Here is a 19,561-nt window from a genome sequence, read left to right on the forward strand (position 1 = left end):
AGTCTTTTGACCCATATATAAAATCAATACCAACAACAAAAGGTCAACTTATTAGTTAAAAGAGAGTTGTCTACCTAAGTCATTTCTAACTTTTCCGTGAAGAATTTCAGTAGAACTTAAATAAAATTGTTGGACGTTTCTTCTGCACTTAAAATTTTAAAATAATACATATTTAGTTAAATACATAAATATGATACATATATATTTATAAAGGGTTAAATATAAAAGTGGTACTCGAATTTATTCACTTTTCTTAAATTAGTACTTATGGTTTTTTTTGTCCCAGATTGATAACCGAACATTTTTTTCTGTCAACTAAATTGATACCTGCGTCTAACACCATTAAATTTTTGCTGATATGGTAGATCTAGCCAATCACGTATTGCCACGTGGCATCCTCTTACAGCTCTTTTTTCCTTTTCTTTTTTCTTTTCCCTCATTTTTCCCCTTTTCTTCTCTTTTCTTTTTCTTTCTCTAGCCTACTTCTACACTTCATTTTCGTCTTTCTTTTTTTGTCAACCCCCCAAATTTCTCTCACTTTTTCACCATCCAATCACCACCAAAATCAATCTCTTAAACCCGTTTTTTTCCTCCTCATTTTTTAGCCACCAGCAACCAACCCCCACCACTTCCCCTCCCCTTTTCAAACTAACCCACAACGACACTTACAACATAATTTTTTTTGCAAGTAAGCACAGGCAAAACCAACTTAAGATTTAGAGGACCAAACAGTTTGAACTTTTCGAAATAATATAAATATTTTTGCTCTTGTATTACAATTCTGACAAGATAACGCAGATTTGTCCTAAAATAATGAAGATTTTAATGCTAACGTTGAATATGTATAAATGGCAGTTATGTTTATAGTTCACGATTTTTGAAATTGTCTGAAGGTAAGATTGAGACGACCATGTCGAAGCCTAGTTTTTTATTTAAGAGGCTTTAGAGTAGAAAATGGAATGATGGATGGAACCACATGAAACACCATTCGAGATTCACCACCGAATAATAGCACATCCCCTAATTCTAGCAACACTTTCAAGGCCTGATCAACTTCCCTCTCATCCCTATATAGGAATTCAACAGAATCACCAATTGACACAGAGACAACCGAAAATCCTTTACGGAGGCTTTCTTTGCTTTTGTCTCGATCCTGCATTGTGAAGTCTAAGTAAAAAGGACTAAAAGAATACAGAGGGAAGGAAGAACTAAAAAAATAAGTGATGCATAACAAAAAGAAAAAAAAGATTAGCGAATGCCTGTTTGGCTAGCGAGAAAATAAGTAGGAACAAAAAAAAAGTGGGAAGGAAGAAAACCCTGATTTTCTAAGAATCCAAGAAGAGCATATTCTTTTCCATCTTAATCATAGTTTCTCTTGAATTTTCAGTTGATGAAGAGGGTTTCTTTTCTTTCCCAAAGAACTAAAAAAATATGGTGATGCATAACAAAAAGAAAAAGAGGACGGTGAAAACTTGTTTGGCTAGTGAGAAAAAAAACTAAGAACAAAAAAAAAGAAAAAAATAGGAGAAGTGAATTGGTATGGGACTAATTAGTAATTGATTAAAGTATTTCATGCATTCTTAATAAGGAATTGTAGGATTGAATGTTAAAGTTGAAAGATATGATGTATATCATTATTTGTATATGTTTTAGACATATTTTATGTGATAAGAGAAATTAAATAGTTAAGTAGCTTAAATAAGTATGCATATACAAGGTAAGCAATTATGATATGAATTTGATGATAGGTTGAATGAATAATTGAGTGGATGAATTGAAAATGGTATGGTAAATGCTAAATTATGCCTTCTTGAGTTGGTTGTTTTGGAATGATTATATAAATGAGAATGTTTAAGAATGTTACAAGTTAGAAATGGTATGTATATAGGACTAATATATGTGAAATTTTGGGGATAGGTGGCACTTACATGAAGTATGAACTTAATGGGGAATTTTTAGATAATACATGTATTACTTTATGGAAAATTAGTGATCTTAGGACATGACTTAAATGTTGTGTTATCTTGGTATAACATTTGTCTACATGCTTTTATATACTATGATGATGGTGTACGTATTTGGTTAAGTATAAATAAATTATAAATAGGCTTGAATATGGTTTTAAGAGTTACAATATTGATTGCATTTAGTAGACTAGGTAAATGTGTTAATTAGTATAAATGAATGATGCCTTTTGTACATGAATTGTTATAAGTCTTGTATGTCTTGTGCATAATATGGTGTTTGATCTTGAATGACTCGTAGTGCTTATATAACCTTGTTGTGAAAAGGTGCCAATAACGCATATTAGTTAGATGATTAAGAGGTTAATACATAACATGTTTTAGTTGAGTTTGAAGTGCTAAGATGATTCGTATGTTTTGTTGACTGGTTGATGATTACATAAGTTGTTAAGCTTAGAAAAATGTTCTTTTTATGTGGAATAGCTTTTATGGTATTATGGTTGGTTAAATGGATGTATTAGTTTGTGTTTAGATTGGTTTTATGCAGGTTTGAATGAACAAATGTGCACCAACTGAGCTAATATTTTGATTTGGCATGAAATTTGATACTTAATGGCACATCTTGCACCTCTTGGACTGACACAGCTGTGTGTCACACATGGGCTGGTGACACGATTGTATGACCATTGGAATTTAGGAGTCTTTTTGCCATACAGTTCTCGATTATCACACGGATTGGCCACACACCCGTGTGAGTACTGTAGATATGGTAAAAATTTGATCCACACGACCTCAGTTTGTTGGACGGCCTAACTACACGGCTGTGTGACTTTTGGAAAAATTGGGCTTTTAACCCATAAAACCACAGTGAGTTATATGACCAAGAGACATGACCATGTGACCCCTGTTTTGCACTTTTGTCATTCAGTTTGTAAAAGTTTCAATTTAGTCCTTGTTTGATCCCATATTAACCTTAGAGCTTTTTGTAAGCTCGTTTTAGACTTGGATTTGGTTATATTTCATATTATACATAGAATTATGACATGATTTGATAATTAAATAAAATTAATTACTATAAATTTTAAGTTATATATTCTAATATCTGCGGCAATATTCCATAGTTTGTATGTAGTCATTGGAGTCGACAATCGCAATTGGATTACGAGGCATTACAAATTAGTTTAGAGTTATTATTATGAGTATAATGAATTGTCTCAATGAATTGTATTGAAGCAGGAAGAAGAAGTGTGATCTTGTTCATAAAACAAGTTTACTATCAAGAATATAAAGTTTGGTAACTTCATGTAAGAATAAGTACATGATAGATATGGACATATAAATATACACATTTATTTTGGTAGAATTGTTAATGTTAATATTATTTATTTAAATTATAAAAAAACCACTGAATAGCTTATTAAGTCTTAACTCAGTTGGCATGGGCATTGTTGCCAATGTAGGAAGACGTGGGGTCGAGTGCGCTGAAGAGCATTATCCTCCTATTTATGGGTTGGGGAGGGGTTATGGGTAGTTCTAGGAATTGTGTCAAAAAGAGCGGATAGGATTAGAATCTATAATGAGATTATTAAAAAAAATACCACTAAATACTTTACTCAGCATATGGATTGTTTTCTCTATGCGCAGGTTAGATCTAAATCAAGATTTTCATGTATCGGCTTCAACATCCTATCCACAATCCTACCCTTTGCCATATTTTTTAGTTTTCAATATTACTTATATTTAGTATGTATCTAATAGGTTAGGTTCTGTAGTAATTGAATAATGTTATAATCAAATGTTATATTTTGTATTCTAACAATATATATATGGTGGATATGCATACATATGAAGGTATATGAAAATTTTAATTTTTACAGTTTAATTTTATCATACGTAGTATATATATTACTTGTGAATTGATTTTAGTTGCTTCGACAAAGAATGTGACACACTGTAGCTCAGATCTAACAATTTGTTCGAGTATAGGGTGCTACATGACCAAACTTCAATATATTTTTACATAACCCATGTAAATATTCTTATTTTATATTTCTGGACTAGGTTTATGGAAATGGGTTCTAAAACTATATTTTCTAGTACCACTGAAGATCTAGTTGTTACATCATCTTATTCTTTTGCATGAACTGCAAACCTTTGTGATCAAAGTTCCTTAACCTCTTATGTGATAATTAAGAGTCACTAACCTGGCACTTGAATGCCACTCGCTCCTCCTCAAATGGATTCAATGAGAAACTCTTCTTCTGCATCTTGAGTCTGAACAATTCATTGCCACTAGAGTTAATGATCAGACACCTTAACTATTCAAACATCTCTTTGAATCCCTTCTCCACCAGTTGCCCCACACTTGACAAGTTTTGATCAATCATAGGTACAAATAGAGCATTTGAAATCAACTTAGTACCAACACAACTCTCTATTGTCATTGTACCTTTTCCCTTCACTTTTAGGTATTCTCCATTTCCTATCCTCAATTTTGACTTCAATGACCTATCAAGGCCTTTAAGAAACTTCTCATCACATGTCATGCGATTGGTACAACCACTATCAACTAACCAACTATTACACGGAGTGCTTAATGAGAAGCAAGAGGCAACAAACAATTGGTCCTCATCTTCTTTAATTGTAGTATATGCTCCACCTAGTTGTTGATTTCTTATTTCTTTGCAAAACCTCTCAATGTGCCCCATCAAGTTACACTATCTAACACTTCACATCTAGCCTGTTCCAACACCTGAAATGGAGATATTTTTGCTCTCCACAGTACTTACATGAAGAGTTCTTGTTCGAGATTCCAACACAAATACCCTTTACAGTAGCTTCTGAACCATTGCTGCTACCACTTTTCTTCTCTTTTCACTTCTTGTCATTTCCTCCTTCACCTTGCTACATCTTAGCCTTTAATGCTCCTTATATGCTTCCTTACTTCCTCATTAGCCTTTTTTTCTGTTATGCTTGTAAAGCACCGATCAACTCCACTACTCTCAACTAAGTCAAGTCTTTGGCGTTCTCCAAAGAAGAAATTGTTGCTTCATACTTCTTAGGTAGAGAAACTAGTATTTTTTTACACCAGCCTACTGCCATAGAGATCAGTATCAAGAACCCTTATCTTGTTAGCAATCTTTATCAACTTGTCTAAGTATTTTTTATTGGATCAATTTACTTCATCTACAGCCTCTCAAATTCTTTAATCAAGTTTAACACCTTCATGCTCTTGATCCTCTCATCTCCTTGATACTCAGCAGTCTTATATCTTCTTTATTGATCCAAAAACCATAATTCTATTGAATATGGCTGGTGAAATAGTAGCATAAATGTTTTTTCCTTCTTGGTGGTTTTCTTCTTTTGTAGTTTGATTTGGTTCATAGTTGGATCGTTGGGAAGTGGAACAACCTCATAGTCTTGCTCGATAGCTTCTAAATAATTCCAACCCTCCATGTATGCTTATATTCCCATAATTTATGCTTGATAGTTCCCTCTATCAAACACAAGTGGGGTTAAAACAAATATGTTTTTTTATCCTGATTCTTCTATTTTTCTTAATTCCTTACAAATGTATCTCTCAAATTTTCTCACATGAATCTCACAGGTCCCTTAAGAAAAAAAGAGGCTCTAGTACCAATGTTGTTTTAGTAGAGAGCTAACTAAATACTCATAAACTAAAAATAGAGAAAGATGATAAAAATTCATTAACCACGCAATTCTTATGTACATGACTCAAGCTAAAAAATTCTTAACAAATTCAATTTCCTACTCCTACAATCAAGCTAACAAACTTAGCTGCCTACTCCTACTATCAAACTAACAATCTTCCTAAATAGTAGTACTTTAACTAAGACTATCTTAATGACAAAAAAGACTTTGCAACCCTTGAGACACTAACAAAGGGTGTCTTTTGGCAAAGTATGTGTAGAGTTTCAAAAGGAGTTGTTTGTAGTTGATGTTGGTGTAATTTTGACATTGCTTCTCTCTGTCTCTTGGATTTCTTGGTTTATTTTGCAGGTATAATATGTGCCATGTGTTTCATCTAATCAAATTGTCTAGGTACTTAATGATAGCTCACATCATTATAACCTTTTGCTTAATGATAGTAAACTATTTTGGATGGATTTAATAATGAAATAATTGCGGATGTTGTTGCTATAAAACTTAATTGTAGAATAGGGCTCAACAGACAAAGCCTGTTCTTGTTACTGTTCATAACGGTGAGCAAAACTCGATTCGAATCGAAAAAATTAAAAAAAATTCAAATTTCGAGTTAAATGAATCGAGTTATTTGAGTCAACTCGAATTTTTTTTTCAAATTTCAAGTTGGAATCGAGTTTGATTTTTGAATTTGAATAATTCGAATAAACCGAATATCAAACTATAATAATTTACATTATTACCCCAAACTCCTAAACCTCTTCACTTTCCTCCCAAAATTTTTACTCCCTCTCACTTTCCCCTCATAACTGTTGCTCCCTTCCCATCCCACCCACTATTTTTTTTTGAATATTTTTCTCTTGAAATTTTACTCCCTCAACCTCCAAATTTTTTTATTTCCCCCCTAAGCTTTTACTTCTCACCCTTTACCCCAAAAAAATTAAAATCTTCTAAAAAAATTCCTAAACCTAAATAATAATTTTATTTATATCTACTATTTATATTATTAAATTAAAATTCACATTTTGTACTATTTATATTATTGAATAGTTTTATCATATTGAATCTTTATAAAATTTTGCTAAAATTGAATTATTGATGATGCCATAAAATATTTGTGTTAAAATTTTACGTTGATATCAATTTCACATTTTATCTTTAAGATAATTTTTATTAAAAAATCACATTTTTTACATTTAATATATTTTTTAATTTCAAAATACATAGTGATAAGAATCAGAAGATAATTGAAGCAACTAAGCAAGCAACGAAGTTAACCCATATATAAAAGATTAATAAATAAATTATAAGGGGATGAAAGTTAATAACAAATTTGATTACGGTGGACAAATTTGATTATGGTGGGTGACAGTGATTACAATGACCTAAAATATTTTTTTAATTTAACTTTAACAAATATATTTGATTCGATTCGATTCGAATTCCATCTCACTCAGCTTGATTCGAGAAAATTTCAAATCAAGTTAGGATGATAAAATATGATTTGTCAACTCGATTAACTCGAAATTTTTTCATTTGATTCGATTCGATTCGATCAAAGGCTCACCCCTATCTTTTCGTATTTTTATATTTTACTCAATTAAATTACACTCCATATCCTTACCCAATAACTAATATTTGTGGCAACAAACAAATAATTTTATTGCATGTAAATTTTAATTGGTATATTACACACCAAAGAAACAATTAGAGGATAAAAAATAGAAATGCTTACAAGCCGATAATGCAATTAACCAAGCTAAAAGATCTTCAACTCTACACAATTCATGGCTTACATAACATGAAATATTCTAAATCTTTTGAGAAATACCAATCATTGTATAACAGGGTTACATATTTATTTGTAGAAATTCAAATTTAATAATAAAAAAAGGTTTAGAGTATGTTATTATATATCAGCATGAGCTGTTTGTTCATCCTTCAACATGTCTTCCAACTCCTTAACAAAATTTTTCATAGCAGAGGCTGGCAGACAAATTGGAACTATGATTTCATCTTCTCCTTTCTTATTCTTGGATGGTATATAAAAGCTTATTAGCTCCCAACAAGTTTCTGGTCCTACAAGGACCGCTTCACCCCATCCAAAATCAATCTTTTTGAACTTTGCTCTCGTTAAATCTGACACGATGTAGGATCCCGCCAATTTAACATTTGCTCGACCTCTAGTGACCAATAAATCCATTGTTGATTTCATGTACTCATCCGTTACCTTTGTCTTGGCTTGTTTCACTAGCTTTAATGCATACTCTAGTGGGTTTTGGGTTAGCTTTCCAATGCTTGATGAAGCTGTGGGGAAGCCAAGTGCGTTCCCATAATATCCCAATGGCAAAGGAGGATTGAACTTGAAACGAGCGTTAACGATGCAAATAAGGTGAACATCTTCGTTTGGATCAAGTTCCAAAGCTTTCGTACGACAGTGCCATAAGCATGCAGATAAGATATCAAATGTTGAACAACGGAGGTTGTGGGGGACAAATCTACGGAGTGATGAAATATGAGATTGTCTAAATAAAAATGAACGACAAACCAAGTTGTCTGTCGAAATAATTGTGCCGTTTTCTGGACCTGAAGTATTGTGAGAGTATTCCTCGTGCTGATATGTTATGAGTGGTGAATCTCGAGCACTCAAGAGATGCCTTTCCCAAACTGGTGGCGTTGAGGGAACAAGTGCACCAAGTGCTATCTCTCCTACAGCAATCATGAATTGGGAGAGGCCAGTTCCGTCGGCCATTGTGTGGTTAAACCGGTGTGCAAAGATGAAGCCACCGCATTTCAATCGTGTTACCTACTCAAATATATATAAGCTAGAGTATGTCATACTCACGACTTAGATAAATAATAATAATGTATTTATAAAAAAAAGATATGTAAAAAATAAATGAAGTTTTGCTTGAAACAAAAAAATTGAGGGTATAGAGATCTTGATTTCTTAAGCTCAATTATTTTTTTGTAAATCTTATAAAAAATTATAAAAAGATAAAAAAAACCATAATAATATTTATTTTTAATATATAAAATACTTTTTAATCTATTCTAATTTAAGTTGGTGTGGATTAATTCATGGCATCAATTAAATTAGAGACTTAAACACCTCAAAGTTTTATTTTTCAATTTAATCCATAACTTTAGGTTTTAATCTTTAGCACCATCTTATAATTTATACAATTCAGTCTTATAATATTTTCTTTTTATTTGTTTAATTCAACCGTTGGATTGCTGTTATAGGTTTATCCATTCCTTAAATTTGGTCTTTCATCCGGTGTTAAACATATTAATTAAAATTTAATTGAATACATAAATTATTTATTTTAGAAAAATTTTAAGAAATCTATTATTTTAAAACTTAATTTTAAAAATATATTTACCAACAGATTTTATAATATAAAAAATGTTAAAATGTTTAAAGAGTTTTATAACAGCATTTTTATAAATAGCTTTAAAATCACATTTAAAATTACTTTTAAAAGTTTTAAAATAATATAATTTTTAAATTTCATAATTTATAATAATAACTGTTAAAATTTTTAGAATAGCATAATTTATAATCATTAAATTAATTTTTTTGTTAAATAGTATTTAGATAATGTTTTATAATTCTTAAAAACATTGAATTTATAGTTTTTTTAATTATTGTTTCACTTGGTTTTAACAATATTTTTTTGAATAATCAATTTGTATTTTTTTCATATATTCATAGAAATTATAAATAATAAATAATATTTAATACATTTTAATTGATATACATAGTCAATCCGTCCATCCCACAAGTAAAAAAAGTATAAGATATGTAAAAAATTAATATAGTTTGATATTAGTAAAGTTGATTACTCCTTACATGTGTATAAATTAGAGAAGAATAAAGTCTAAAAAAACAAATACCTGGATTGGCAACAATGGAGAATTTAGCAAACCGTTGGAACCAGGGACATCATAAAGAAGCTCCTCTGCACAGGGAAATGGTGGGTAAAGCTCGTCACCGAAGTCCACCAACGAAATATCAGCATCAGCCTCAATAAACAAAACACCTTCACCAGTGCAATCAACTATGAGCTTGCGGTTTGGTCCTTCCCTTAATCTACCAGCAAATGGATAATAAAACACCAAAGCTTTAGCCAGTGCCTCCTTAATGACCTTAGCAGGGTCCTTCCCTTTCATGGAAAGGTTGCTCTGGTGAAAATGGAACCCTCGGACATGGAATCGGTGGCCCTCTTGATCATCAATGTCTGAGAGTGGTTTACACTCATGAGGAGTTGGCTCACATGGGACGACAAGCTCAGCTTCTTGCCTACGGGCTATAAACACTAGAGATTTGGTTGGTAACAATGCCATATGCTGAATATGCTAGAAATTTCTCTTCTCTTTCTCCTTTACATTCAATTAATGTTCCTTATGAGATTTTATAGTGTGAATTATAATGACATGTTGGCTATATAATATATATTTGAATTAACTCTGTTGTACATATGGTTTACTTTAGAAGTTGACAATCCCTAATGTTTGTTTTTGAGGGACACCAACCTCTAGTGTTGAATCTAGTTTTTACGTGCAGGTTTTATAGTACAAGTTGTCACCAATAGTCTACTAAGCACTTTTCAAAATTAAGGTTCTTTAAATCATTGGGATATAGTTTAGGCTATGATATGAAAATGAACAAATTATCTTAATATCTCATTACTTTTGCTTTTTATAATTTATCTAAATTTCAAACTGATTTTCACATATAATCTTTTATTTTTTATTTTTTAAATTTTGTTAGCATTGTGATTAGAAATGGTAAAAATTAATAGTATACATATGGTTTAAATTTAGTGAGGTCTAAAATGAATTTGAAATTATGCTTTGATTGTCTATAGTTCGAACTCATTTATCCATCATATTATTTTTTTAATTATTTAAAATGTATACTATTTTTATTTAATATTTAATTGTTTAATGTACTATCATGTTGTAGAAGCCCAATTTTGGCCCAAATAAATTAAACCCTAAAAGCCCACTAAATACCTTAACATAGAGAAAAAAGAAATAAATCCTAGCCGTTCAGCACTTGCTCCCCACCACCGACGCCTGCAAGTGGACTCTGCTCCACCACTGGTACCTGCAAACAATAAACGAGACAAGATAGAAAGCAGAGCAAGTTGTAAGGGAAATGCCTATAAAAGGCCACCCCCGAAACTATTGTACGGATGGTTTTTTTTTTTGGAAAAGAAAATAAAAACAACATTATTATCAAAAAATACAAAGCAAAGAACAGATATCAGCAATATATCAAGAGCAGAAAACGAAACTCAAGGAGGAGATCATAATCAGAAATCAAAAGGTTTTCTAAAATCCTCTAAGTTTCGAATCGGTTTTCTTTTTTTCTTTTCTTTTTCTTTACTCTTTTTTTTCTTTGTTTACATGTATGTGTACATATATATTAAAAACAGTAAAAAAATAAAAAAAATTACCTTTTCGAAACTCCGGACACCGTGCACGGTGGCTGGCGACGGCGGCGCACGGCGATCCGGCGACCGACCAGTGACCGGTCCCTTGGCCGGGAATCGTCCCTCTCTCCTTTCTCTCCCCCTTTTTTTTCTTCTCACCAGCACAAATGAATTTTTTTAAGGAACTCAGCCTTTTATAGTCCCCCAAAACGACGTCGTTTTGGGGGCTGCCTATTAACCCCAAAACGATGTTGTTTTGAGCATGACCCAATCCGGCCAACCTGACCCGTCTCAGGATCCGCGTGTTTTTGTATAAGGGTTTAATTGCGCGCGCGATCCTTCCGCTTTTTACACATTTTGCAATCAAGTTTTTATTTATTTTAAATTAACCTAGAAGTTTGTCGCGTGTTGCGATTTGGTCCTCCCTTCAGTGATGCGTTTTAAGGGTTCAGGGAAATTTCCCATTTGGCCCTTTGTAGTTGCGCGCATATTCAAATGGGTCCCCTTTTATATTTCCTTTCGAATTGGCCCCAAAACTTTATTTTTGTTTCGGATTTGGTCCCCTTTTTAGATTTAATTTGATTTTTATATTTTTACTTGTAACATTATTTATTATTATATTTACTATTATTATTAATATTACTATTATATTTATTAACATGTTATCATTATTTTTATTATTCATATTAATATATATATTAATGTATGTTTTGTTACATATGTATGTATATACATTTTTATATAGCACTATATTAATTACTTTACTTTAATATTTCTATTATATCCTATTACTTTTTGCATTTTAAAATATTATTATTACTCTTATCATTATATATTAGTGTATCTTTTTATGCAAATATACATACATATACATATTTATATATATAGTATTTTTTATATATTATTACTTTAGTTTAACATTTTATTATACTTGCCCCTTTTTTGCATTTCTATATTTTTATAGTAGTACGTATTTTCATTATATATGTATATATATACATATGTTATATAGCATTATTAATAGCTTAATATTATTGTTTTTATGTATTTGTATGTCACATATGTTTTCTTTAAATATATATATATACATTATATTCCCTATTACGCATATATTTTAATATTATTTTACGTACATTTTATATGTATATATATATTTTTTATATATCCTGTCTATACTTTTAACATATTATACATATTTTTTTATTATGTATATACTTTTATATCGTTATCATCGCCATAATTGTCATTTCATTTTGCCATTATTTATTTATTTATCTATTTGCTTGCGTATTCGACCATTTCACTTCCCTCATGCATTAGTCTATATTTATGTATTACTAACCTTGCTCTTATGTCATCTTTTTATAATTGCTTGTTATTGTCATTCATTATTACCCGTTATTATTAATATCGTGATCTGTTTTTATATATTACTATGAATCACATTATGTTTTCACTCAATACTTTAAAATAATTCTTTCATAAAAGTGATATTCCATATTTAGTAATTTGAGATAATCGTGCCCTAACTTACTGGGTTTCGATTTTTCTCATTTAACTTAAATAACGGAATACTCTTTTAAATTGCTATACGAATTTTGAAAATGCTCACTCTCGGAAATACGAAGTGTTGTGCCCTAACTTACCGGGTATGATATTTCGTCACCTAGAAATTTTAATTTGTTTTAAAACAAAGGCAATATTCGGTGTTTGAGAACTCGGAAAACGTACCCTAACTTACTGGGTTTCGATTTTTCCCGTTTACTCTAAATAACCGAATACCCTTTTAACAAATTAAAAGACGTAAATTTTATACAAAAGGCAAGCTCGCTCTAAAAATTCGAGATAATCGTGCCCTAACTTACTGGGCCTCGACTTTTCGCATTCAATCTAAATGCAAAATATTCTTTTAAATCACAACATGAGTCTAAAAATGCTTATTTTCGGAGCTTCGAGGTGTGGTGCCCTAACTTACCGGGTATGACATTTTGATATCTCGAAATAAGATCTTTTGCAAATAAAGGCAATGTTCGGGGTTCGAAAATTCGAGGAAACGTGCCCTAACTTACTGGGTTTCGATTTTCCTCGTCCGCCCTAACTAACCGAATATCCTTTTAAAAGAGGTTAAAATACATCGATTTTAAATAAAAGGCGAGCTCATTCTCAAAAGTTCGAGATGCCGTATCCTAACTCACTGGATATGACGTATCGTTGCCTCGAGACGAGAATGTCTTTAATGTTTTATTGTTTTACAAAGAAGGATTGTATTTCAAAGTCTTTCAAGTTTTTTTTACTTTTCGACACTAAGACACTAATTAATCAACTAGGTACCAATTTTGGGCGTATCGAGTGTGCTAATCCTTCCTCGTGCGTAACTGACTCCCGAACTCATTTTCTGATTTTCGTAGACCAAAAAAATTATCATTTTAGTAAATTTTCACTTTTATTAAAATGATTAATTAAAGGTGATCCGATCACACCTCATCAAAAAGATTGGTGGCGACTCCTCTATTCGTTTTTTTTTTAATTTTCAAAAATCTAAGTCAATTCCCGTTTTTTTCAAAAAAATGGTTACGACAGCTTGGCAACTCCACTGGGGACAAATAAGAGAGTCAAGCCACAAGTTGATTAACTTTTGTCTTTTTATCGAAAATTGAAAATTTGGTTTTGAAATACGATCCTTTCATTGCATTTCATCAGCTATTTTTGTGGTTTATATAATACCTGCTACGTTGGTCCGATTCTTTAAATAGTGTTGCATATTGCATTGCATGACCGCTGTGGTCACACCCTCTTAAGTGGGAGCGCGAAACTATTCCTTCGTGAGGTTTTCACCTCCGTGCAGGATAGTGGATTGCTTTCGGGATACATTTGTACCTATGTCTTCGTGAGATTTTCATCTCCGTGCAGCCATAGGGAAATGTATTCCCCTGAACTGAACTCGGTCTGTATAAGCCTATAATGGGTGAAGATCGAGGAATCTGCTAGTTCAGGTACCCTTATTCTAGAATCAAACCCCATGTAGCGAGCCTCAAGAACCCACCCTAGGTAGAGCCACTCCGAAACCCTAGTGGTTACCTGAGCAAGTGCTATATTTATTTTTCTTTGTTTGCTTTGAACTGCGTATAAATTACTGACTTGCTTTGTTTTACTTTTATTGTATTTGCATGGCATTTTCATCATAAAATGTGTTGATTCGCATTCGGTTCCTAAATAGATAGCTTATCATGGAAAAGGGGTTTTTTTGATAAAGTAGAAGACAACGCGGCTGTCCGGATATGGGCTGAGACAACACAACGAGAGAAAGGTGACAGTCATACCGAGGGGTATGCGTCAGAGCTATGGAATTTTACTCGGATCAGCGTAACTCAGAATAATCTCTAAGAGATGAAAGAAATATGGGGCCAGTGGGACGATGAGGTCAAACAACTATTCTATTGTCATTACGGTGATTTACCTTATCTGCTCGACGTCAAGGTAGACGAGCACCTGTTTTGAGCCCTTGCCCAATATTGGAATTCTGCTTACAGTTGCTTCACTTTCGGGAAGGTAGATTTGGTACCTACTATAGAAGAATACATGACCTTGCTCCATTGCCCAAAGATTCAGGTAGACAGAATTTATACCAGACCTGCTAACGTCCCAGCATTTTCAAAAAAATTAATGAACATCACAGGGATGAGCAAACAGTGGGTGACAACCCGGATCAAACAAAAAGAAGACTGTAAATGCATTCCTTGGAGGAACCTGAGGGATCTAGTCTTAGCGCACCCCGACGTAAAGAAAAGGGTAGATGTCTTCTCCTTGAGCATTTATGGACTGGTCATCTTTCCTAAGGCTTTGGGGCATGTAGACGAGGCTGTTGCCGACCTTTTCGACAGGCTTGGTAAAGGAACCACACCTGTACCCGTAATCTTGGCTGAAACTTTCAGATCATTAAATGTTCGTAGAAGAGCGGGCGAAGGGAGATTTATTGGATGTGCATAGCTCTTGTTGTACTGGTTCCACAGCCATTTTTGGAAAGTGGAAAAGGTCTTGTATCGCATCTTCTTTGAAAATTACTCTCCGCTGAAAGAGTTAGTGGCTACACCGAGGTGAGATGATGTGACAGAAGAAAATTGGATGACAGTGATCCAGAATCTGCAAGAAGAAGATGTTGAATGGAGAGCCCCGTGGATGGTTCCTAATGAAATATTATACCGATGCAGAGACTTCGATTGGGTTCCCTTGTTAGGAGTATGGGGGGCCGTCGGGTATGCTCCTCTGTTTGCATTGCGACAATACAGATCCAGACAGTTTACACCACCAACATACGGGTTAGCCCAGTGCGAGTTCGTGTTCACAGGGAATAATTACAAAAAGAAAGTTCGCGAGATATCAAATGCCTGGAACCAGACTCGTAGAATGAAGAAGTTTGCCGCCAATCCCATGACTACTCCTGAGTACGATCGATGGTGGAATAAGAGGATTAACGACAACATCCTTACATCAGATCCAGGGAATCCTCAGTCAATAGAAGAGCACCTGAAAGTAATCCCATCTGAGCTAGAAATCATTAGGAAAGATTTCGAGAGAAAGAGTCTGGAGCTTGAAAAAAGGATCGAGCATTTGGAAGAAGAAAAGATGCAGTTAGAGTTAGACGTCGATGCCCAGAAACTAGAAGCTGAAAGACTCAGAAAAGGGAAAAACAAGGCCAAAGAGGACTTAGACAGTTTGAAAATGGACTATAAGAAGCTGCGCAGATCAATGAGAACCGCTGGGTTAGGAAAAACATCCGAACAATGGCGACATGAAGTTAAAGAAGAACAAAGCAAAGCCAACCAGTGGGAGGAAAAATTTCGCGATGCTCAAGCTGGAGAAGGTGCTCTGAAAAGAAGTTTGGTAGAAAGTCAGAATGAGAAAGAAGGGTTAAAGATCCGGGTATCAGAGTTAGAGAGGTCATTGTATCAGTATCGCTCGCGTAACTCTGCAATCGAGTTGAAAGCTAGTCAGAACAGAATCGAAGAATTAAGAAAGAATATAGAAGAACTCAAAACAGCACTACAAAATTGTGAACTTCAGATAGAACTCCTCGAGGTAAATAACGAGCGATGGAAGGAGCAACTTCATCAATCTCAAGACCAAGTCAGGAGCAGGGACTACATCATGGGCGAAGCTTTGATTCAAGTACGAGAAGTGGCTGACCACTTGCAAACATTAGCAGTACAAGCCGATGTGCTGAGTTTAAAATATGAGTCAGAATTGGACCGAGGCCAAAAGCTAGCTCGGCTTCTTAGACAGGTCAAGGCCTTAAGCATCAGGGCCAAGCCTTATATGTAATCTATTTTATGTAAAGAAACTTGTTTTCTAGAAAAGTTACTCTAATGAAATCGAATTAGAATCAACGCTTTTTTGCATTCATTACATTCATGCATCGGTATTGCATCGCACGCACTAAAACTCACAGAAAACCCTAAAAATCGTGACAGTTACCCTGGAACATCGTTACGGTACAAGAGGAAAAACAAGAGCAATGGATCAAAGGTTAGAGAGATTGGAACAAATGCAAAAAGAGATGCAGGATCAACTACAAACACGTATGCAAGAATAGCTGGCCAAAATCCAGCAAGATGTAAGGGACCAAATGCTGGAGTCCCAAAAGAGTATGATGGATCAATTAACGCGTCTATTGGCTGGTGGATTAGAAAAAGGGAAAAGCCCCATGATCAATGCTGGAGATGACAACAAAGATCCCATCTACCCTCCGGGGTTTGTCCCAGCGGACATTCAAACACAACCTGATGTGTACCCAAGAAGGCCATCAGTCACAATCAGGCCTCAACCATTTCAAGTCGGTGTCTCAGCACAGATGAATTATCAGACTAGTTCGGGCTCTACTCTGGGGGACAATCCAACCAACCTTGTGGTCCTCAATCTCGATGAAGTGATAGAAGCAGAAAAGACAAGGGTAGAACTCCCAAGAGAGCTTGAAGAAAGATGTAGATGGTTGGAAGAAAAATTTAAAGAAATGGAAAACATCGACTATCGTGGTGGAATCGACGCTAAGGAATTAAGTTTGGTTCTAGACCTGGTACTCCTTCTCAAGTTCAAAACTCTAGAATTTGAGAAATACAATGGGACTAGATGTCCCGAAGCTCACATCACTATGTTCTGCAGACGAATGGCAGGCTATGTCAATAATGACCAACTATTGATCCACTGCTTCCAGGAAAGTCTGGTTGGGGCTGCTTCTAGGTGGTACAACCAACTAAGTCGTAACCAGATCAGTTCATGGAGGGATTTAGCACAGGCTTTCATAAAGCAGTACAGTCACGTGACAGGCATGGCTCCTGATAGAGTCACGTTACAGAACATGGAGAAGAAACAAAATGAGAGTTTCAGGCAATACACCCAAAGATGGAGAGAGGTTGCAACGCAAGTTCAACCACCTCTTCTGGAGAAAGAAACGACCATGCTCTTTATCAATATGCTGAAGGCTCCATTCATTAACCACATGCTAGGGAGCGCTACTAAAAGCTTCTCAGACATAGTAATGTCAGGAGAAATGATAGAGAATGCGATAAGATGCGGAAGGATTGAAGCAGGGGAAAGTGCTAAGAGATCAACCCCGAGAAGGAAAGAGAATGATGTAAACAACACGAGTATGTATAATAAGCCAGTCACTATGAGCCAACCAAAGGTGGTGACTACCAGCCATCAGGGCTTCGTAAGACGAGACTTTAACCCAAGGCCTAACACGGAAAGAGTCCAGTGTACTCCTATCCCGATGTCCTACAAGGAATTGTACCAGAGCTTATTCGATGCCCATGTAGTGTCACCCTTCTATCTAAAGCCAATGCAACCCCCATTCCCCAAATGGTATGATGCAAACGCCCAATGCGAATACCATGCAGGAGCCACAGGGCACTCAATAGAAAACTGCACCACTTTCAAGAAGCTGGTTGAAAGACTCATCAACATGGGCATCGTGAAATTTGATGATACACCTAGTGCAGAAGACCCGTTACCTAATCATGGGGATAAGGGTATAAATGCCATAATCGAGAGTTCAGGGAAGGAAATTAAGATGAATGTTGCAGAAGTGAATACTCCACTAAAAGAAGTATGGAAGAAAATGGTGGAAAAAGGGTTGGTAACACAGAATTCAGGGGACAGATACCAAGGAGCAAAAATTTATTGTGAGTTCCATAATCAAGAGGACCATGAAATTCAGAAATGCAGCGAATTCAGGGCTCTAGTACAAGGGTTAATGGATAATAAGGAGCTGAAATTCTTCGAGTATGTTAGGAACCCAGAAGGAAGAGATGTGTGTGCCTCCGAAGAGGGGTCGATGAAGGATTTTCACAAGGTCAACCACCCAGTGGTTATCATATCACGTTTGAGAATGAATGAAGCTGGGGCACGAGTTGCGCCAAAGGTCATGATCCAAAAGCCCGTTGCTTTTCATTATAAAGATAGCAAAAGGGTACCATGGAACTATAGCTACAATGTGACATTTCCGGGAAAGGAGACCCAGATTAATGCATCAGAGGAAGTTCAAGATGAAGGTTTTTATACGAGCAGCGGAAGGTGTTATACCCCAAATACAAAAGTTGAGTAGGTTAAAGAAAAATAATTAGCAATTGAGCAAAAGAAAGAGAAGCCGGCGGGGCATGAACCAACTGTTAATGAATCAGTGACTGAAAAAGAAGCCAAGAAATTCTTAAAATTCCTAAAGCACAGCGAATATAGTGTCGTAGAACAGTTGCACAAACAGCCAGTGCGTATATCGGTACTGGCCTTACTTTTAAGTTTCGAAACTCATCGCAGCGCGTTGATGAAGGTGCTGAATGAAACTTATGTTGCTAACGATATCTCTGTAAACAAACTAGTCCACTTAGTCAACAATATAAGTGCCGACAACTTATATTCTTCAATGACGATGAGGTACCGCCAGGGGGCCGAGGATCAACTAAAGCTTTGCATATCACGACTCGCTGTAAAGGGTACACGTTACCGGGAGTATTGATTGACAATGGGTCTGCACTGAATGTCCTACCCCTATCTACGCTGAGTAGGTTGCCAGTGGATAGTTCCCATATGAAGACATGCCAAAGTGTAGTGAGAGCATTTGATGGCATGGAAAGGAGGGTAATGGGGAGAATTGAAATACCCCTCTTAATCGGGCCGAGCACATACGAGGTAGATTTCTTGGTCATGGACATTAAGCCTTCGTACAATTGCCTATTGGGGAGGCCATGGATACACTCAGCGGGGGCAGTCCCTTCATCGCTGCATCAAAAGTTGAAATTAGTGACCGAAGGTCGGTTAGTAACAATCAATGCTGAAGAAAACATCATCGCGGCAATAACCAATGATGCCCCATATCTAGAGACAAATGATGAAGCGATCGAGTGCTCTTTTCGATCTTTGGAGTTTGTGAACGCGACGTTCATCATCGAAGGAAATAAGATTCCAATGCCCAGGTTATCTGAGACTACAAGAATGAGA

The 19,561-nt window shown here is 34.9% G+C and overlaps 1 protein-coding gene across 1 annotated transcript; it reads right to left on the reverse strand.

Moving 5' to 3' along the window:
- Positions 1-7,536: 7,536 nt before the first annotated feature.
- LOC107934280 (benzyl alcohol O-benzoyltransferase) lies at positions 7,537-9,977 on the reverse strand. The gene is made up of 2 exons (XM_041084776.1): positions 9,528-9,977; positions 7,537-8,433 (listed from the first exon to the last, which is right to left on the reverse strand). The coding sequence occupies exons 1-2, from the start codon at positions 9,975-9,977 to the stop codon at positions 7,537-7,539; spliced, it is 1,347 nt and encodes a 448-aa protein (XP_040940710.1).
- Positions 9,978-19,561: the final 9,584 nt, after the last annotated feature.

The sequence above is a fragment of the Gossypium hirsutum genome, chromosome A13 (genome assembly GCF_007990345.1).
Source record: "Gossypium hirsutum isolate 1008001.06 chromosome A13, Gossypium_hirsutum_v2.1, whole genome shotgun sequence".
Taxonomy (NCBI): Eukaryota; Viridiplantae; Streptophyta; class Magnoliopsida; order Malvales; family Malvaceae; genus Gossypium; species Gossypium hirsutum.